This window comes from Capricornis sumatraensis, chromosome 5, assembly GCF_032405125.1.
Source record: "Capricornis sumatraensis isolate serow.1 chromosome 5, serow.2, whole genome shotgun sequence".
NCBI classification, from domain to species: Eukaryota; Metazoa; Chordata; class Mammalia; order Artiodactyla; family Bovidae; genus Capricornis; species Capricornis sumatraensis.
Genome location: NC_091073.1, coordinates 30,032,190 through 30,055,623, shown reverse-complemented (window position 1 = coordinate 30,055,623; position 23,434 = coordinate 30,032,190). Strand labels below are relative to the sequence as shown.

General features: G+C 39.4%; 1 protein-coding gene across 1 annotated transcript in view; it reads right to left on the bottom strand.

Annotated features, from left to right (window-relative positions):
• Positions 1-2,295: 2,295 nt before the first annotated feature.
• TSPAN13 (tetraspanin 13) overlaps positions 2,296-23,434 on the bottom strand; it is a 37,343-nt gene continuing 16,204 nt past the window's right edge. Inside the window, exons 2-6 of the mRNA XM_068972825.1 lie at positions 15,311-15,478; positions 14,263-14,343; positions 13,359-13,472; positions 10,486-10,599; positions 2,296-3,328 (exon numbers count right to left, since the gene is read on the bottom strand). Coding sequence (XP_068828926.1) covers positions 3,254-3,328; positions 10,486-10,599; positions 13,359-13,472; positions 14,263-14,343; positions 15,311-15,478 — 552 coding nt within the window. The 3' untranslated portion in view covers positions 2,296-3,253. The remainder of the gene's footprint in view (positions 3,329-10,485; positions 10,600-13,358; positions 13,473-14,262; positions 14,344-15,310; positions 15,479-23,434) is intronic.

Below are 23,434 nucleotides of genomic sequence, written 5' to 3'. Positions count from 1 at the left end.
GTAACTGAGTTGACCTAATTAATGCTGTTGCAATTAGAGCACAAACCAGAGCTATGGGTTGCTTTTCTCTGGAACAGCCCCTTTCCACATAGAATCATTCGTACCAAGAAAAAGTATCCTATTAGGAGATTCCAGAACCTCATGGAAACTTCAAAATGCAACAAAGCAAATGGGGAAAATACAAAATGCTCTAAAGGAAGACAGAGTCCAGAAATCTCACTTCCTTCATGTGTCACAATCTCATGGTACAAGTGGGAACATTTTTAGGGTTGCCCTGAGCCCTGAGGGAGAACAGAACATGTCACCCCAGAAAATGCCTCTTTGGCATAAAGATCATTGTGAGCTGATTACGTGAGGGGAATCACCGACTGAAACCGCCCACCCTGCTCAGGCAATCACAGAAACCATCTGCATGAGTTATTTTATAACAGGAGATCCTGGTAAGGAACACGGAACTAACAGGTTACCACCAACCAGAAGAATTCAGGTCGAAAGGTTGGAAGGCGACAGGAGATGTGAGTCCATATGTCGTCCCAGAATCCTCCTCGCTGGAGTCCATCTTGACTGAGCGACGTGTGAGCCACTGGGAAGGACCCTGAGTCAGAAAGATCGGCCAGAGACAGCCCGGAAACTAATCGCATCACCACAAAACCCAAGACAGCGAGCCACATGGCAGACGAGCCCTCTGGGGCTCCCTTACCCTGCTGCTCTCCACCCAGGTGGCCCTTCTCAACAAAGTCTCTTGTTTTGTCAGCCTGTGTGTCTCTTTGGACAATTCACCCCTGAGTGTTAGACAACCGCCCAACTCTCGGGACCTGGAAGGGGTCCCCTTTCTTGCAACAATTATTTTGGAGGAACAACAGACAGGAGAAGCTCGGAAAAAAAGAGTAGAAACTTACTCTTCTGTAAGATAAACTTACATTTCAATCTCCATTTGTAAATACGTCTCCTTCTCTGTACCAGGAAGAGAAGCATGATTCCAAATCACCAAAAACTCATATCAATGGTGCTGGCTTAAAACTGCAGACAAACCTCATCCTTGTTTACTGTGCCTTTCCTGGTAACTTCCCATAACTGGCTTCCCGACCACCACACACACACACACACACACACACCACACCCCTGGTAACTTCCCATAACTGGCTTCCTGACCACCACACACACACACACACACACACACACACACACACACACACACACCCTGGTAACTTCCCATAACTGGCTTCCTGACTACCACACACACACACACACACACACACACACACACACACACACACCTGGTAACTTCTCATAACTGGCTTCCTGACCACCACATACACACACACACACACACACACACACACACACACACACACCTGGTAACTTCCCATAACTGGCTTCCTGACTACCACACACACACACACACACACACACACACACACACACACACCTGGTAACTTCCCGTAACTGGCTTCCTGACCAACACATACACACACACATACACACACACACACACACACACACACACACACACACACCTGGTAACTTCTCATAACTGGCTTCCTGACCACCACACACACACACACACACACACACACACACACCCCCCTACCTTTCTCTTGCCCTTAGCTAAAGATGGTATTAAGACAATGGCTTGAGCCATCTCAAAGAGTTAATCTTTCTTTCTGGATATTTCCTATATGTACATGAGGTATACATGTTAATAAACGTCTGTTGGTTCTCTTGTTATCTGTCATTTATTAAGTGGGGTCTCAGTCGAGAACTCAGGAGAATAGAGGGAAAATGGTTCTTCTTCATCTACAACAGCATGGGAATTGCACCAAGAGAATTTAGCTTTCTTAAAAGATGAGCCAGTCTGTCAGAGGCATGTAAGTACCCCCCAACAAAATGCTTTAAAATTCTATATATAGGTCAGCCATTTCTCCTCTTTCTTGCTCTAAAAGCATCAAAACAATTACTAATGAAATATCATATACTACATAAAATATGACAGGTAATTAGTAGTGACAGGAAAGAACTTCTATATTTTCCCCCCCCCCGAGATAAGCAACTTCTCTTTTAAAAAACAATTTTCACATGGAGAAAATAGACACTGAAACATTTCAAGAAAAGATTCTGGCATGACTTACTGGTGCGGGAAGTTAATTCCATGGTTGGATTACAGACTTAAATAGCAACTCAGTTCAATGAACCCAAAGCAAAAAAGAGAATTCCACTTCACTTAATTCATTTATCAACCTTTCCATTACTTTAATTCAAACATCCAAAGACGAAGAAAGGTTTCCATACTTTAATTTTTTAACATAATATACAGAACCACAATACTATTTAAATTTCAAATAATGGGAGATCACATTCAAATATGCTTGGATTTGACAAGCTGCTGTGACAATACTGAGAAATTTCATGAGAAGGGTATTTAGAATTTGTAAGATAATCAAATATTGTTTTACTATGTGAGCCAATGAATTAATAATAACTTGTTTAAAAAGGCAATCTTTTGGACTTCAAATTATTATAAAAGAATACCAAGATTATATATAGATATGCTTTCTGAATTTCTCAAACTCATTTCATTTTGAAAGCCAAAGGTAAACGTTACACATGAGGACATTCAGGAAATCATTTCTCCTTTTCACTTACCTGTAAAAATCAAAACCTAAACCATACTTTCCTAAAGACACGACTATTTCTAGACTACATTAGTGTGATCAGAAAGACTACTAGAACTAACTTATCACTTTTATATTAACAATATTCACCATATCACTTCTTTCCTAAAAGGACAAAAAACTGGGGAGTTTAGATTTCCCTTGTTGAACTTATAATAATCTCATACTTTCTGGCTTTAATAAACTTCAACTCTTTTTTTCCAGTGAGAACTATCTATACAGCACAGTGCCATTTAACAATTATTCCAGTGAGATGTACATTAAGAGTCACAATATGATCAACACAATAGTGCCTTACAAAGTTTTTCTGCAGGTAAAAATGCTAAGAAAGGCCACAGTAGACAGTGCCAGACACTGTGAAAAACAGCAGATTACAGCTACCACTGAGGTTCAGAGGAGACCACAAGTTTCAGATTTGTTTCAGCAACGGAAAAAGAAAAACATTTAGAGAAACATAAAAATATATAACTCCACTGTCAATAATGTAATTTTTCAGGTACTGTTTCCTTAAACAGGCAAATTAGCTTAACTTAGAAGATGTGTACAAGATCAGCATATGAAAGATGTTCCTTGTTTTCTCATCAAAGGAATGCACTAGGATTAGCACGAGGGTCTTTCTGGTTCCTGTATCTGTAGGTCAGCCAAACTCCCAGGATCTGGAAGGGAAGCAAGAAAAGAAGAAAGAGAAAGTAACAGTTGTGCGTGTTTACTCAGTTGACCCATAAAATAATCTGAACTCTCTGAAGCACTTTGTATTGCTTGTTCAAGGAGGAAGAGATTTCTTTTTAAAATGTAGTAAGTAACCCAAATTAGATGCCCTAAGAAAAACTGAACATTAGGGTAGGCCAACTAATGGTGCTCTGAGCTTGTCCACACCATAATCCTCAGAACCTGTGAGCATGCTATCTTACACCATAATAGGGACACTGCAGACATGACTGTGTTAAAACTCATGAGATAAAGAGATCACGAGAGTGAACTCTGTGATGTAATCACAAGGGTCCTTGAAAGAGGGAAGCAGGAAGGACAAAAACCAGAGATAGAGCCCAGACGTACAGCTCAAAGGCAATGTGACAACAGAGGCATTAGCAAGGAGAGTCAGAAGGCGCCATGCTGCTAGCTTTGAAGATGGAAAAATGTCAATTTGGAATCGAGCCAAGGAGCACAGGCAGCCTCTAGAAGGTAGAAAAGGCAAGGAAACACTCTCTCCTAGAGCTTCCAGAAACAGTCTCTACTTTAAGCTCCTGACCTCCAGAAGTTTAAGACAGTAAATCTGTGTTGCTTTAAGCTACTACAAGTGTGATTACTTATTAGAGTGCAAAAGGAAGCAAATACAAACACTAACTTGTCTTAATAGTTAAAATATCATATGTTTTGCTAATTCAAACTAAGTTCAGTGAAACTTAAGCAATAACAAAAACCCTGCAATAAATACATTTTCCAACACAGATCATAAAAAATGTAATTCCTACCTCTCCAAAGGTGGGGAGATGTATACTTTCAGAAAAGTAATTAAATAGTGACTGTCACATTTCCCTCACCATGTTCACTAATGTGATAACCAATAGAACCTATCATTTTTTTAAATAAGAAATGTATTCATTCTGGTGGTCCTGCTACCTCAAAGCTGATTTATTTAAAATACTCAAAAATTCTTGGACAAAATTTAATGAAACAAAATGAAATTCAAATTATATTTCCATATTTCAGACCTAGGCCAACTTTTAATCTAAATTTTGTTTGTTCTGACTTCATAACTACTCATTAGCTATTGAAACTCAGAGAAGGCAATGGCAACCCACTCCAGTACTCTTGCCTGGAAAGTCCCATGGATGGAGGAGCCTCATGGGCTGCAGTCCATGGGGTTGCGAAGAGTCGGACGCAACTGAGTGACTTCCCTTTCACTTTTCACTTTCATGCATTGGAGAAGGAAATGGCAACCCACTTCAGTGTTCTTGCCTGGGGAATCCCAGGGACAGGGGAGCCTGGTGGGCTGTCGTCTATGGGGTTGCACAGAGTCGGACATGACTGAAGCGACTTAGCAGCAGCAGCAGCAGCTGTTGAAACTACCTCTAGACAACAGTGGTAAATCCAAAATTTTCTCCATTTACCACAGTAATAATTCCCGAGTTACTGTAAAACTCATGACTGGCAGAGGAGTTCCCTGGTGGCCTAGTGGTTAGGATTCTGGGCTTTCACTGTCATAGCCTGGGTTCAATACTTGGTCGGAGAACTGAGATCCCACAAGCTGTAAGGCATGGCCAAGAAAAAAAAAAAAAAGGGAAATTCATGACTGGCAATGTTTATATAGTTGTTACAACATCTAAGGATGTAGGGGCTGCTGGTTTGTGAGATGAACCAAGGAAAGATAAGTCTAACTTAGGAAAGAGCAACCCACTCCAGTACTCTTGCCTGGAGAGTCCCAGGGACAGGGGAGCCTGGTGGGCTGCCGTCCATGGCGTCACACAGAGTCGGACACGACTGAAGCGACTTAGCAGCAGCAGCAGCAGCAGCAAGGAAGTAGAAAGTCTGATTTGGAGTCTGTATGACGAGGCAGGGATGGGGGGAATTTACTTAAACATACAAAGAGTACTTTGTGTCTAGCTCTGTTCTTCACACTTCACAAATCATACCATTTGATCAAAAACTCTATATGATAGGAATTGTCATTGTCCTCATTTTACCAATGAGGGAACTGAGGCATGGAGAGGTTAAGTAACTGGATGACAATCACCCTGGTCATAAGTGCTAGAGCCAGGTTCAAAGCTGGGGTCCATCCATCTAATTATTTTGTTGCTTTGAGAGAAGAATCTGATGTGGTACTGGCCATTCTCAGGCTAACAACATTCCATCTGCCATTTCAGCCACACTCATATTACAGGACTGAAATCCTTTCACACAGAGTAACTTCACCACCCCTCAACCTGCCCGACCATCATTTCCCTGCCCCTGTCTCAGAAACACGGGCACACAGGGAACTTCTGGTTAGAAGTTTTGAGATTGTTAAATACTTTTATTATCAACCCAGGATACAAGCTGATAGTGCAAGTTACAGTCGTTAGGGGAAATAGGGCCATCAAGTAAATTAAATACTCATAACCTGGAGCCATATTCTACCAAAGTTTAATTCCTCCAATTCAACTGTGACAAAACGAGACCACCTCTTCTGTGTGTCCCACTGCCAAACCATCTCCTTGCAACCAGGGAGAGCATGACAGGGAGGTCATACCCAAAGTACAGAAAGATCCAAGTTGTATACTGGATTTTTAGATTACAAAGGTGCTCATGATTTAAAGATTTTCAATGGTAACTTTGACTAGACCTGATCATGAACTCTGCTGATTCTAGAACCTATACCCAGGACATTTTAGGTCACCAAAGTACAATTTTATAAAATGTCTATGTAGAGTGTGCAACAAGTGTATCCTTTGCTATTTATTTTTATATTTATTAAATGTAGAAAGATGTAACATAATATACAAAATTGTTAATGTTGATGATGAGTAGGTAACTTCAGGTAGTAGATCCAGTCTTTCAGCTTCACAATTTTCTGTATTTTCCAAAAGTTTCTACAAAGCATATGCACTAACTTTTAAAACTTGTGTTTTTTTAATTTTAAATCAATGTTTCTTTGATGGTTTATATTTATTTTCATGTGTTACAAAATAGTTCAAACGAACTCTTTCTATTTCTTCTATGACAAGAAATCATCAGCTAGTTAGACTCATCCCTTCAAGTTGAGAATTGCTGATTCTGTGAAATACTGAATAAAAATTTAAAAAGAGAAAGTGTATACACCCAAAAAAATATCAGATTGGATAGAATGTTATTAAAATCTCTAGTTAGGCTTCAAAAGGAATTGGTGTATAAAATATAAAGAAGGATTCCATGAAAGAACACTTGCGAAATCTAAGACCCAAGAGTTTATACTCTTAAATAATTAGTATTTTAAAAAAACAGTGGGGGCTGGGAGGAATGAACAGAGCACAGAGGATCTTTAGGGCAGTGAACATACTCTGTATGATACCACAGCAACGGATATATTTGTCTGAACTCATAGATCATACAACGCGAAAAGTGAACCCTAACAGAGGTGATGGACTTGGTGTGGTTACGATGTGCCAGTGTGGGTTAAGCATGACAAACGCAGCATCTGGTGAGTAGTCGTGATAGTGGGGGAGGCTGTGCATGGGCGGGAGCGGGGAGGGCGATCCTGGACATCTTTGTTCCGTACTCTCAGTATCATTGTGAACTGAACTGCTCTAAAAATACAATCCTCTTTAAAAAAATATGCATAGCTGAAGCAGCGTGACCTGATGAGAAGAAAATGGAGCTGCTCAAAAGGACTAAATTCTCAAAATATATCCCAGATATAAAAAAGAAACCACGTGGCCATTGACTCTGGCTAATGAAGCATATTCAGATTGGTCATTCTGATATTTTTACCATCTATATTTTCAAGTTTTTGTGACAAAAATCCAATTTTCTTTTAAAGGAAAGATAGGAAATGTGTACAGAAGTATTTTCAAGTGGTATATGAATTTTCTTGGATCGATGCCATGACCAACCCAGAAGTAAGATGGCTCTTTCCTGAGAAAAACTAAAATGAGAAAATGCTTAGATTAGAAAGGGATGTTAGGGGAAACTTCCTTAAAAAAGTGACTACTGAGCTTGGTCTTTATCTCCACTTTGATCATTATAGCTAAGAGTGGACTTTTCATTCTTGAAGGGAAATAAAAATTGAGTTAGAATAAAATATGTAAAACACACACACACACATGTATATAATGTGCTATCTATATTAATTACACATTTTATACATATGTATATATACATTATATGCATAAATGCAATACATGTCACACACAATTAAAATGAGATCTAATGTGTAACATGGTGACTGTAGTTGATAATACCATATTGTACAATTGAAATTGGCTGACAGAGTAGAATTTAAATGTTCTCACAAAAAAAAATAGGTAAATGTTAATTAAATTGATGGGGGAAACTTTTCACATGTATAGTGTAGTGTAGTAGCGTTAAGTCGCTCAGTTGTGTCCGACTCTTTGTGATTCCACGGGTTGTAGCCTGCCAGGTTCCTCTGTCCCGGGGATCAAACTCAGGTCTCCTGCACTGCAGGCAGATTCTTTTACCATCTGAGCTACAAAGAAGAGCTTCCACATGTATACATCCGTCAAATCATCATGATGTACACTTTAAATACCTTACAATTTTGTCTATTATACCTCAATAAAACTGAGATATATGTATGTATTTTTATATTTAGTTGTACAGAGAGAAATAAACTTCTAGGCCCAAGATGAAGCTGCTATAATATTATCCAGAGTGCCACATCAGCGAGTAAAAATACTTGGGTAACTTCTGTGTCCCTGTAAACTCTCCGCTTCACCAGAAGTACAGCATATTCGGCCAACCAATCCCCAAAGGCCAAGCCAACTCTAGACCTTCTCCTCCCAAACAAGACTGACTCTCTGGCCCCAGCTAATGAGATATTTTCTATTATTCTCTTCCTTATTCTTCATTGTATAAAAGCTCCTTGCCTTCTGCCTTATTCTGCAGTTCTCCAAAAGACTTTCCACAAAGTGTTCAAGTTTGTTCGTATCACCTATACTGTCTACTTTAACCATTTTTAACATATATAATCAAAATGAGAAAGGCCTTTCTAAACATACAAATCAACTGGGTAAACCATATAGGTAAAAGCAATAAACTAACTATGTAAAAGTAACATCTATAAATTTTATTTAAAAGTCATAAAAAAGTGAAGTCAATGCCCAAGAAATTGCAAGCAGTACAAGAAGCCAAGCAGAGTGACAGACAAGAGGAAGAGGGGATGGGAGGGAAGGCAGGAAAGAAAAGCACAACAGACAGCCTTCTGTGTGGCTGGTGAGCCCCCATCCCTGGGCCCTCCTTTCCAGATACTTTCTGGGCCCTGCGGCCCGCTCTCCTCATCTTTTAAAAAAATTTCCCCTTTTTGACATAGATTGAGTGACAGGGGATCCAAAGGGCCTTGACCGAGACAGACTTTAGGCAGGCAACTGAGAGAAGAAATGCCAGTGGGCCAGAAACACATGAACTTATTTTCAAATTCACTAGTCACATTTCCAAAAGAGCAAGCAAACTGTAATACTATTTACACCTATTAAACTGGCAAGTATCTTTTAAGATAAAAATATCAAGAATTAGTGCTTAAATCAAAAGTTGGTAGAATCTCCCCCAAATGGCCATTTGGCAATATTTATCAAATTCTTTTAAAATGCCCACATATTGAATGTATCATAGTTTACTTTTGGAGGTGTACTCAAAGGAAAAAGCTAGAGAATACAGATAAAAAATTACATACAAGGAAGTTAACTATGGAGTTACTTATTATAGGAACATACTGAAGGGGAAATTAAATATCCAAGAAAGTAAATGACAGAGTGAACTTCAAACATACAAAACATTTAATATTTTTCTGATTTTCTTTTAAAGATAAATGCTTATTCTTACAATAGCCTACCATATATTTCTGTAGTTATGTGCACAATCTCACCTAACAGCATTACTCTATACATACTATTCTATTATATGTCTAAAATAGGGGAGTAACAAGAACAATTAACACAATAATCATAGGGGTGCCAGCGTCTTTTTTTAAGCGGGCATAATATGTACAATTTACTCATGTCTACAAACCAGCAGCTAAACACACAGCACCTGCCATATATCAGGCATTATTCTAAATATTGCAAGCTTTATTAATATATATACTAGCTCCTTTAAGTATCACAACAACTCTATGAAATAGGGGCTTTCCGTTATTATGCCTGTTTGTAAAGATGAAGAAACAGAAGCACAGAAAGAGAAAGTTACTTGCCCAAGGTCAAACCTATTTACCCTGCTTAGCTAGTAAGCAGGGTAAGTAGATTTCTAACCACACAGTGCATTGTTTAACTATTGGCTCTTGTCTAGTAAACTCAAATTTAACCAGCTCCTTATTGGAAAACACAAGCTGGCCCAAAGGTCCACTGTTACAAACAATAAACATTCTTGTGTATCCATTTTACAGAGTTATAGGAACATCTCCATGAAATAAAGCACTGCAGGCAGAATTTATGAATTAAAGAAAAAATTTAATTTTAATATGTAGTGACAATTCAGATGTATCAAAAATGTCCATGGTTATCAAGCATTCAACAAAAATAATGAGGAATTCTGCATTCCTCAAAAATTACCAAAATAATATGCATGTGGTTTTGCTTAGATGTATGTCAATATAATAATACACTAATATAATATAAATATTATATAGATAAGAAATTCATAACTGTGGTTACTTACAGATTTTAGAAGGCTAGGAACAAAGGGGAGTGAGGGATGGAGTTGGAAGGTAATTTTCCAAAGTAAACCTTTATGTAAACATATGTGGGTATACTACACATTAACAGATATATTAAACAATGTGAAGGTGCTACCTATGCCAAAATTATATTTAAAGTTATAATTTTTCATACAACTCTAGAAATAGAAGAGACCCTAGAGATGACTCAGTCTAGTCTCTTCATCTGTTTATTTTATTTTACATAATTTAATGATCAAGCATTTCCTTAAAAAGGAAGCTCTATCTTCTAATTTCAAGCCAGGGGTCCTCCTATTGCAATATTAGTTCTCAGTGAAAACATCCATCAATACATTCCAAAAGTTCAGTTCCATGCTAAGGCAAAATGCCACGCCCTCATGCCCTAGAAAACAGAAATCCCTGTTTGTCCCTATGACAAAGGTGTGAAGATACTGAGTTATGTGCACATACCTCTGTAAAACTGAAGAAGAGGCCAATGCCACCGACAAATCTCAAAACCTCTCCCGCATACCTTCCTATTATTGGAGCACAGGGTGAGCAGGGGTGGCTGCTTTTCACACAGCTCTGTATCAATTAAAAAAAAAAAGAACTTGTATTGAAAAGTACATTTATAATGAGAAAGTTTAAAAGAAAAAAACCACCCACATAAAAAATAGTGTCTGGAATATCATATCCAATTGGAAACCATTCTTCTTTAGCAGTGTCCAAAATGGTTTTAGAAAAGGCAAAGGAACCAGAGATCAAATGGCCAACATCCACTGGATCATGGAAAAAGCAAGAGAGTTCCAGAAAAACATCTATTTCTGCTTTCTTAACTATGCCAAAGCCTTTGACTGTGTGGATCACAAGAAACTGTGGAAAATTCTGAAAGAGATGGGAATACCAGACCACCTGACCTGCCTCTTGAGAAACCTATATGCAGGTCAGGAAGCAACAGTCAGAACTGGACATGGAACAACTGACTGGTTTCAAATAGGAAAAGGAGTACGTCAAGGCTGTATATTGTCACCCTGCTTATTTAACTTATATGCAGAGTACATCATGAGAAACATTGGGCTGGAAGAAGCACAAGCTGGAATCAAGATCACCGGGAGAAATATCAATAACCTCAGATATGCAGATGACACCACCCTTATGGCAGAAAGTGAAGAGGAACTAAAAAGCCTCTTGATGAAAGTGAAAGTGGAGAGTGAAAAAGTTGGTTTAAAGCTCAACATTCAGAAAATGAAGATCATGGCATCCGGTCCCATCACTCCATGGGAAATAGATGGGGAAACAGTGGAAACAGTGGCAGACTTTATTTGGGGGGGGGGCTCCAAAATCACTGCAGATGGTGACTGCAGCCATGAAATTAAAAGACATTTACTCCTTGGAAGAAAAGTTATGACCAACCTAGATAGCATATTCAAAAGCAGAGACATTATTTTGCCAACTAAGGTCCGTCGAGTCAAGGTTATGGTTTTTCCAGTGGTCATGTATGGATGTGAGAGTTGGACTGTGAAGAAAGCTGAGTGCCGAAGAATTGATGCTTTTGAACTGTGGTGTTGGAGAAGACTCTTGAGAGTCCCTTGGACTGAAAGGAGATCCAACCAGTCCATTCTGAAGGAGATCAACCCTGGGTGTTCTTTGGAAGGACTGATGCTAAAGCTGAAACTCCAATACTTTGGCCACCTCATGCAAAGAGTTGACTCATTGGAAAAGATCCTGATGCTGGGAGGGATTGGGGGCAGGAGGAAAAGGGGACGACAGAGGATGAGATGGCTGGATGGCATCACCGACTCGATGGACGTGAGTTTGAGTGAACTCCGGGAGTTGGTGATGGACAGGGAGGTCTGGCATGCTGCGATTCATGGGGTCGCAAAGAGTTGGACACGACTGAGCGACTGAACTGAACTGAACTGAAAATCCTAAGCTGGCTCCCAAGATCCCCATCCCTGAATAGTCACCCCTGGAGACTGGATAGAATTTGTGAATATGATGGGTCCTCTCTCCCATGTTTATGTGGCATTACATAAGTCACTGTCTTCATAAAACGAAGCTCTGTTGTGAGATGGCTGTATAGTTAAGACCTGACCGCAGTTTCCAGGAGCTAGGAGACACCAGCAAGAAAATGGAACTTCAGTCCTACAACCACCAGAAGCTGAATTTGACCCATGATAGCTTCGTAGGAGACTCCAAACCTCAGATGAGACTGCAGCGCTGGCTGACACTTCATTCCGGTGAGATCCTGAGCACAGGACCCAGTCAAGCCAAGCCCAGACTCCTGACTTAGGAAAACTAAGGTAATAAATGGATGTTGTTTTAACCACTGAAATTGTGATAACGTAATACACAGCAATAGAAAACTATGAATCCCACAAAGGAGGCCTCAGTGAGGGGATATCCAGCTCAGGGCTCAGCAAGGGGGTAATAGAAGTTTCCCCAAAACATAAACACATCTGACTACCAGGAGAGCCAAGCTCCAAGTCTATCCCCATAAAGGACTGGGTTGAACCTGCAAGGTCAGGAGTTAGGCACGATCAACAGAATAGCTCTAATTGGTCCACTGCTAGCTTAGCTTTCAGACAGAAAGGGCATGAAGTTGTGATGGGAAGGAGGGGAGAGAGGAAAGAGGATGGTTCCATGTGTTCTCCACCCTGGGGATGTATAGCTGGTTGACAAGCCCAATTTAATACAGACCACTCTCTTCCTCCCCACCAATAGGCTTCCAAACGAAGATATTTACTCGCTAACCTTTCACAGCTTGTTCTGGGAGGAGCTGAATGGGAAGGAATTAGAGGCAAAGAACCCAAATCATCTTTGGTGTCTGAGGGATATTCAGGACCCTCAGGAATGGATACTTGAGAACAGACAATCGATACAACAGTGTTCATAGAATGGAACACTGGTATATAAAAACGTTTTTTAAGTACAATTCAGCATCAGAAGTCCATGTCTTCCATGTTAACCATTATTTATCTGTATGTGCTAGTGTGAAAGTCGCTCAGTCATGTCCAACTCTTTGAGACCCCATGGACAGTCTATGGAATTCTCCAGGTGAGAATACTGGAGTGGGTAGCAGTTCCCTTCTCCAGGGGATCCTCCCAAACCAGGGATTGAACCCAGGTCTCCCACATTGCAGGCAGATTCTTCACCAGCTGAGCCATCAGGGAAGCCCAAGAATATTGGAGTGGGTAGTCTGTCCATTCTTCAGGGGATCTTCCTGCCCTAGGAATCGAACCAGGGTCTCCTGCATTGCAGACAGATTCTTTACCAGGTGAGCTACCAGGGAAGCCCATCTGTATGCAATATGTCTCCAAAAATGTTTTATACTTTGTACTTACTGCCAGACAGGTGTCATTTGGGTTAAAACTTCGGAACCCACAGCAATTTAAATTTCTCTGGATGTCATTCCGAGCACTTGCTGTATTGTTCCAACCAACTTCCAGGAGCTGAGCCTAGAAAAACGCATTTAACATATACATTAAAATATGGGACATCCCTGGTGGTCCAGTGGTTAAGACTCTGTGCGTCCACTGCAAGGGGTACATGTTTAATCCCTGGTTGGGGAAGATCCCACATGCCACACAGTGTGGCCATCAATAAATAAATAAAATGTGTTACCCCTGCATAAAATATATAAAACTGGGGCCTACAACTCTTAATACTGTGTATACCTAAAACAAATACTCTTTATAAGACCATCAAAACTTTTCAAAGGGTTATACCTCAATCTGCAACAAAAAGAAGGCACCATTGCTATCTCAAGAATAAAAATTCATGTTCACGTGCAGTTTCAAAGAAGCACTTGGTTCAAAAGCTTAGTTCCCAGAATGTAGCAAGACAAATTTTCCATTGCCCCAAAACTGAGACCCATATTCTTCAAACTAATTAATGTTTGAAAAGAATAATTGCCAGAATGAAACTGCAAACATTCTGGAGCACATGTTTCATTGCATATTGTCAGGGAAAGACTGGGTGAACATCCATTAGCAAGAGCACTTTTAGACCCTGTGAGGGCAAAATTCTACTTCAAATATGCAAAAAATAGCAACATCTGACGTTGTAGGGCTCAAATCACCCCCATGAAAGCAGTCAGGCACAAAAGACTTCGACTATATAGAGGGAAATGGCATTCTGAACAAGAAGAAATTATTTTATATTCCAATCATACCTCCCGCCTCCCTCTTTTTCCCATACTATGTGGTACAATAAAGCAGAAAGAAAGAAAAAAAAACCTTTGCTTACCTGTTGCTCCTGGTTCAGGGCTAGACAAGCACACGATACAGAAAACTGGACAATAAACACAAGCAAGAGAATAATCATGTACTGAGAATCAAAGTTAAGTATATTTCTGGAAATATTCAGAATAACATAAAACAGAGGTACTGACAGCTTCATGAGGCACTAAAAGGAAGCCACCTAGAAAATAGAACAAGGGCACTTCGAGAAACTTCAAAAAGAATGCATGTAATTTTTATTTTGACAAAACACTGTAGGTATAATTACATAAAAAAATACTAACTGCAATAATTATTTAAAGGCTTTCTGTCATAGAGAACAGACTTGTGCTGCCAAGGGGAAGGGGAGTACAAAGGGATGGCTTTGGAGTTTGGGATTAGCAGATGCAAGCTGTTACATATATAAGAGTGGATAAACAAGGTCCTACTGTATAGTACAGGGAGTTCTATTTGATATCCTGTGATAAGCCATAATGGAAAAGAATGTGAAAAAAATACATATGATATGTGTATAACTGAGTCACTTTGCTGTACAGCAGAAATTAAACACAACGTTTAAATCAACTATACTTCAATGACATTAAAAATAAATAGTAGCTGATCCATTGTAATTTCATTTAGATTAAAATAAAAATTGTTACACAGAAAAAGCAGGAAGTAAGTATAGATAAATGCATGCAAGCTTTCCGAATGCGGAGTCTTAAAAAAATCACTGAGAAATTCTCAACCTAATATTAAAGACCTGGAAAGGACCTAGAGGCCACTGAATCAGTTCAATGTAATGCTGAATTTGCAACATACACATAGGACGATACTGAACTTGCAGAATACATTCTTCATGATGTGAAAAGAAGAGAGCATATGTATACATACAGTAACTTAACTAAGAAATGTTCCTAATATTGGTTGAGCAAATACACATAATGCTTGCCAGGAGCTGCTGTCTGACAATTCATCTCCTGATGGTAATTTTAAGTTAGAGTTATAAAAAGAGTAATCAACAAGGTAAAAACAAACCCAATGGGGGTAAAACTCCCAGTTGTAAAAAAGGATACAAAAAAAAGCAACACCTGATGGTGTTTCACAGCTCCAATCAGCCCCACTAACGCGATCAGGAACAAGAAGATGCCAACGGCGATGACCACGCCGACCACACGGAGACTGGAAATCAGCCCGAAGCCGATGCCCCATGCAGCAATTCCAATCAGAAGCAGGCTAACCAACTGCAAAAATCACCACAAAGGGCAGTGAGGCAAGAGGGGAAGGGGCAGGGAAAAGAAAGAGGAAAAGTGCCAACTTATAGATTAATATCAAGGACATCCTTCAAGCACCTGCTTAGTAGCTTACAAATGATTGCTAACACTTGATACTAGAATACACATGTGATCTCATCACAGTGTTGTTTTAGCAAGTATTAATCCTCAGACACGCTTTTAAAAAACAATCATCTATATACTGCGGGGCCTCAGAGGCCATCTGGTTTACTAAACCTAAATGATTTCTACTTAAGCTTTTGAACTAATAGCGTATTTAAAACTGCTAGACACCAATATATCTCAGTCTAACACACTAGGTTCCTCATGTGGAAATCACATATCTTTCTTTCAAAGCCCAGAACAAGTGAACTTCTCTGGGGTCTTCCTAAGTCCCCAACAAACCAAATTCATTTCTCAATTCTCTGAGCAATCTCTGTTCTTCAAATGCGGTTCTACTCTCTTCTTCACATTAACACTCTGATTCCAAGCTTGTCTCTCATAGGGGTCTGTGAACAACTTAGAGACCCCATCTTTTCACCTCTCTGTATTGCCCACACCTATCACAGAACTTGACCCTTGGAACAGCCAAAAATATCTTGCAGAACTGTCACTGAAATGGATTGCTTTAGATATCATTATCTTTTCCATTAGCATTCAAATATAGAGAGAAACTATTAAAACTTTTAGGACGAAAAGAGTGTTAAGAGATTTTAGCTACATTACTTAAACATGGCATTCTGAGTAAGAAGAAATTATTTTACATCCCAACCATTTAATTTGTATTATAAAACAAAGTCAAGTGTAAGAGGTAAACACGTGCCTCAATCGGTCATTACCACTCAAAGTTACAGCTACTTCTTTAAAATAACACTTAAATAGCATGTCATATTAAGATTATAATCAACTGATAGAAGACACAGCTTCAGTAGGTATGTGGGAAGGGTGGGGATGGGAGTGGAACAGGAAAGAGACAGGATCTTCAAGTCAATCAAGTGTTAACCATTTCCTGGAGCAACTTGACAGTTTTTAATACCCTGCTGGGAGAAATAGAAGTATGTAAAATAAACTTTCTAGCACCACTTTGCAGAGAAGGCAATGGCACCCCACTCCAGTACTCTTGCCTGGAAAATCCCATGGACAGAGGAGCCTGGAAGGCTGTAGTCCATGGGGTCGCTGAGGGTCGGACATGACTGAGTGACTTTACTTTCACTTTTCACTTTGATGCATTGGAGAAGGAAATGGCAACCCACTCCAGTGTTCTTGCCTGGAGAAACCCAGGGACAGGGTAGCCTGGTGGGCTGCCGTCCATGGGGTCACACAGAGTCGGACACGACTGAAGTGACTTAGCAGCAGCAGCAGCACCACTTTGAGGCCTAATAAACTTTGTCTTGAAATACAAAATAAGTCAATATTCATTCAAATGATTCTTTACTGAAACGTATAATTTTTTATACATGTAGTTGTTTATCAGACACAAATTTTAAATGTCTTGGTACATAAAAACTCTTAACATGTATAGACATATGAGTAAAACGGCTAAATAACAGCAGCTGTTTGTATTTTTATCCACTTATGATAAAGCAGTAAAACCTAGAACAAAAGCAACCATCTGTAGTTCGACAGGCCCGAGTTACAGAGTTACATGGACCTGGTGGTCTCCACTGCGTACACACAGGAAGCTTTTGTTTTCAGAGGGAGACGAAGAGGAAAAACTTCTCACAAACACTCATTTCTCAACGGCTGCTTCTCAGCAGATCCGTCTGCGTCTGACTCTCTTATCACCTCATTCACAGCCTTCTCGAACTTCAGACTCTCTTGGATGGACAAAAAGTCCTCGGCCCCATCACAAGTGAGCTTATTTCTGACTTTGTTGCATCCAAATATAACACATTTCCTTTCACGAGGTGTGAAAGGCAGAAGCCTGGAGGAGGTGTCAAGGAAGGAGAGGGCGATGCTGCTGGAGGGGCCTCGCCTCCGTGAGGGGAGAGGGCGACGCTTAGCATCCTTACCACATGGTGGGAAAAAACACTGAAGATGGTCCACATGCTCAACCCATCAGACTGACCTGCTGTATGGGTCGGGGTTCTCCAGAGAAACAGAACCAAGATACATACTAAGAGACAGACAGAGGAGATTTATTACAAGGAATGGGCTTACATAACTGTGGGGGCTAGAAAGTCCCCAGTGTGCAGGGCAGGATGACAGGCTGGAAATTCTGGAAGGATTTCTATGATGCCATTTTGAGACAAAATCCCTTCTCCTTTAGGAAACCCAGTTCTTGCTCTTGATGCTTTCATGTTTCATATTGTACATGAGGCCCACAGTTACTGAAAGTCAACTGAGTGTACATGTTAATCACCTCTAAAAAATACCTTCAGAGCAACATCTAGACGGATGTCTGAAAAAAACACCTTGCAATCACAGCACAGCCAAGTTTTCTGTAAAATTAACCAGCACTCGCCAGCTTCAAGTCCTGGGTGTGATGCCTGTTTATTTAATTAAATTCAGGGGCAGGACATTTACTCTGTATTTCTTTGAGGTTTAGGGCCAAAAAGATTGGAATCATGAATAATATGATACATAAAATTCTTCTAATCCATAGTTTTGAAGAATCCTTTTGGGAATCATCCCAAATCCTTAATGATATTAATGAAATTCTTGCCACAAGTTAAATATTCATCAACAAATGCTTGGTGCCCACTATATACTGGAAGCCAGAGACTTGCCATCTGGCTTTGTGGAACACATGGGCTCTGCCATAATTATTCAATCAAAACACAAAAGCAGCAACTGATAATCCATAAATCAAAAAGCAGGCTTGTGTTCCAATGACACCTCATTTACAGGTACTGAAACTTAAATTCATATAATTTTCATGTGGAACAAAATATTCTTCCCTTGATTTTTTCCAACCATTTAAAAATGTAAAAACTTAACTTTATTGAGGCTTTCAAGGCCTAAGTCAAAGATCTCTCTTGGTAAATGTCACATAGCACTTGAAAATATGTGGGTTATTTTCAAACATCTTTTGATATTGATTTCTAACATAATTACACAGTGATAAAAGAATAGACTCTGTATGAGTTCAAAACCTTTAGGCCATGAAGTCTTTGCACCTTGTTTTATGTCCCTGGATATATTCCAGCATCTCTTGGCTTATAGTCTATGGGAACTTAAAATAGAATCTATATCCTGCTATTGTGTAAAAAACCTTACTTATGTTGAATTGGGTCATAGAGATTTTCAAGTCTACTATATCCTTCTATGTTTCTGTCTATTCATGCTATTAGTTTTTGAGAGTTTGATATTGAAACTCCAACTAAAACAATCTTAATTTATCTACTTAAACTGTAATACATAATGGAACTATATGTAACATTGTTCTGTATTTTCCAAGTCTCCTGTAAATGTGTTATCATACTTTCATAATAATTTAAAAACTAAAAAGAAAGAAGAAAAACATTTTTAATAAAATAACAATGTACAATCATTCTTCTTCGGCAGATTGTGCAATAACAAGCAATGGAATGGATGTGACTCACGGGCTGCAGCTTGCTGACTTTCATTCTAGAATTCAACATAGAAGAGAAGGAAAAAAATCACAATGGTACAGACCATTGCTATGTCAGAGATATTTTACAGGGTGGGCCAGAATATAGAATAATCAACAAACAACAAAAAAATCCAGATAGATAGAATAAGCCAAAGATTGCAAAGAAACAGTAAGGCAGCAGATAGTAGGCCGAAAAAAATGATCCCAACTGAATACTACCATATGAAGCAAAAGGAGGAATGTTATATCGTATGGCAAAAGATGTCACTAAGTTAAGGGTCTAAAAACAGAAACTTATCTTGGATTATCAGGTGGTGTCTAAACGTCATAACAAGCGTCTTTGTAAGAGAGAGGCATATATGTATAATTATGGCTGATTCACACTGTTGTATGGCAGAAACCAGCCCAGCACTGCAAAGCAATATTCCTCCTATTAAAACATAATGACCCCCCCAAAAAAAAAAGAGAGTGGCAGGAGGAGATTAGAGAGACACAGAAAGGAGACAGCAATACAAAGACAGAGGCAAAGGGGAATGAGCCCACAAGCCAAGGAATGCTGGCCACCACCAGAAAAGAGAAGAGGCAAGAAGGCAAGTAACAGATTCTCCCCTGGGGCTTCAGAGGGAGTGGAATCCTGTTGACTTTAAATATCTGGCCTCTCGAACTGTTAGAATAAATCTTTTGTTTTTAAGCCACCATGTTTGTCGTCATTTGTCACAGCAGGCCACGCAGCTCACACAAAACAATTCACACATTTGGAAACAAGCAAGTCAAGAACATGTTGAAGAAATCTGCCTGATATTTTATCACTAACATAATCCCCACCAGTAGAGCTGGAGTGAAGTATTTAGCTATCCCTGTCAGGACCCTCCCAACAAACCAAATCCTTGATTTAAAACAGCAGCATTTTAGCAATAGGAGAAAACTGTTCTCTGCTCTCTCAGCTACCCAACTTACAAGCTCATTAACAATGAGAATCTTTTGGCCTTTGAAAAATAAAATCTACAACTAAAAGGGGGGGGATGGGGGTGGGTAGAGCACTTTATCACTTCCATAAGAAGTTCTAACTCCCAAACTAGGTATTACGTGGTTACTGAATATATCATCTAGAACACTCACAAGCGTCTCTGCTCTGGTTTTTTTCCTCTAGATGTGTGCTCAGTCATGTCTGACTCTTTGCAACCCTATGGACTGTAGCCCATCAAGCTCCTCTGTCTATGGGATTCTCCAGGCAAGAATACTGGAGCGGGTAGCCATTCCCTTCTCCAGGGTATCTTTCCAACCCAGGGATCGAACCTGCGTCTCCTACGTCTCCTGCATTGGCAGGTGGATTCTTTACCACTGCACCACCTCAGCAGCCTTCTGTGGACCTCTCTGTCAAGATTATTCCTCACCAAGTTCGCTCTGCTCTATCTCTAATATGGTTTTACTCTATCTTCATCACTGACACTAGGCACCTCTCCTTCAAAAACCTTTGAGAGGGTATATCAGTTTCCTATCATTGCTTTAACAAATTAGCACAAGCTTAGTGGCTTAAAACACCACAAAAGCACACTCTTATAATTCTAGAGGTCAGAAGTCCAACATGGGTCTTACTAAGCTAAAATACTGGTGTCAGTAACACTTCATTCCTTCTGGAATCTCTAGGGAGGAATCCATTTCTTTGCCTTTTTCAGATTGTTTTTTTTAAGTGACAACTTTTAATTCACTTTTGCTTCAAAGTTGTCTTTAAAACTAAGCACACAGAGAAACAAAGCCTAGAAATGAACGAGCTGTGTGTTCACAGAAGTAAAAACACCACATGGTATGTGCTAGTAGGTTTGCTCTGAAGACAAAGAATGGAAATCACAAGATCAAGTAGCTATCTTACGAAGTTCTAAGAAAAAAAGATTATTCTATATTCAAATGCAAGTTGAAATATTTCCTCTTCAGCTGCCGTTCTAGCAAAACCAATGTGGCAGCACAAAAGAAGAAAAAGAAAGAAAAAAGAAAAAAACAGAGAAAGAAACAAAACATAAAAACACATATTAGCATCAAAGGTCAACACAAGGTCAAAGGTGAGAGTTCAAGCATCATAGAAGCTGAAGAGAAAGGGATTCCAGAAGCCAGGGATTCTAGTTCAGACAGGGATTCTGAACTTCTTGGCCTGTATATGCTCTCCTTCCATCTTCAAAGCCAGCTGTGCTGTATCTTCAAATTTCTCAGACTGCAACTTGCTTCTCTAAGTCTATCACATTCTTTGAGTATAAGCCACCTACAACCCTCTTATACAGACCTTTGTGATTACATAGGGCTCCCCCAGGTAATCTAGAATAATCACTCCATCTCAATATGCTGAATTTAACCACATCTTCAAAGCCTCTTTTGTTATATAAGGCCACATAGTCACAAGTTCTAAGGATGAGGATGTGTACCTTGAGGGGAGAGGAGTATCAGCCTACCACAGAGGGTTCTGGGAACAGGGGCAACTGAGTTACCCACATAACTGAATCCTTCCTGCTACACATGATTTAAGATATCAAAAAGAGCCTTCACATTTTATTTAAATATATAGCTGACTGCTGAGAAATTATGGGAAATTCCCACAGTCCAGAAAGGAAAGGAGAACTGAAAAGCAGAATAGCAAGCATACAACTGGCGCAACGGGGCCAGGAGAAGGTGGACAGGAAGGCCCAGATCAGAACATCACTAAAGGGAAGGACTTGGGCTTTAAACCAGGCAGACATGAGAAGTGGAACTAAGACCCAGGTTTGTCTAGACCTCCAGAGCGCTACATTTTCAGTATAAAAGGTCACAGAAAAATTACACCACCACCCTCAGGGAGACGGTAAAAATTTTTGAACCTCTTCAAAATCTGCAAGAAAGAGAAACTCCAAGCCTACCATGCCTACGTTTGAAGGCTATGTACATCATCCAGGAACGCAGGAATCTTCAAGCCCAGCCATTCACAGGAAAGCAGATCACAGGCAGTGACGGCATTTAGAGGAGGAAAGTCAAGAAAGCAAATTCAAACTGACTCAGGAGGGACACTTGAATCTCAGCCCTTACACCATTCCCCCAAAAAATACATAAATAAAACTTTGTTGTCAATCAAAACTCACGAAACATGTAAGAAAAAAAATTCTATCACGAGAGATGCAACAGACACAGCAAAAGGCAAAGGATTAGAGCTCCAAAGAACTTGGGGCAATAGGACCAAATGAATGAGATTAAAATTCATACGTTTAAACTACCTAAATAAATAAAAGAAGGAATAAAAACAATATGGGAAAAACAAAGCTCTATTTAAAAATGCAGACTTAAAAAAGAGCCAGACAGGGCAATCTAAAGAAAGCAGAAAGAAGTGAAACATACCATAGGAAGGATAAGCAAAGCTTCATTAAAAAAGAAAAACTGACATGCCTTCAACACATTGTTTTTTAAGAAAAAGAACAAGAGTAAGTTCCTCCAAATTTCCTTAACTGAAAAGAACAGCTATCAAAAAACCAAAGTAAAAATCATACTCAATGGAAAAACTTTAGAAACATTTCTTTCAAAATTCAGGAGTAAGACAAGGGTGCCAGCCATTGCCACTTCTACTGAGCACTGGGGTAGAGGTCTTAGATAACTATGTTTAAGAGTGAACATGGGACAAAGATGGAGGATAAACACAGCTGTGGTTATTCAAATTAATGAGAATATCTACACAGGAAATCCAAAAGACCGTAAATGCTATCAAAATTAGTGAGAACCAGAAAAGCTGCTAGAAATAGGATCACCATCACAAAAATCAACAGCGTGCTGATGCACCTCCAAATCTTTTAATGTATTTCTTTAAATGCAATTTCTAATAAGTTCCCAAAATATAAGGTACATACAAACAGGGAAACCTAGGGTGTTGCAATTCATGGGGTTGCGAAGAGTCAGACATGATTTGGTGACTAAAGAACAATAACAACAACATAAACAAATCTAACAGAAGTATTAAAAGATGTCCATGGAGAAAACTGTGAAATGAATTGAAGAACATGAAAAAGACCTAAATTAAATGAAGAGATATATGTTCACGGTTGGGAACACTCATTATAATAAAGCATCAATTCACCTCCTATTTAGCCTACAAATTTCATGTATTTCTAGTCAAAGTCTCATTAGGTTTTAGATCATTTATACCATCATCCATCAAGTTACACGGACGAATAAATGTCATCAAAGAGCTAGGAACATTTTTAAGATTAAGGACCAAGCCTGTGGCTGCTGCATTTTTTCTCAGCCCAGCTACCGTATCACTAGCACAGTGCGTAAGAAATGCTTCTAGTGGCAAACCAACCTTTTTCAATGGCTACATTTAACTGTCCCAAATTTTACCCTTGTTATTGCTTTTACCATGC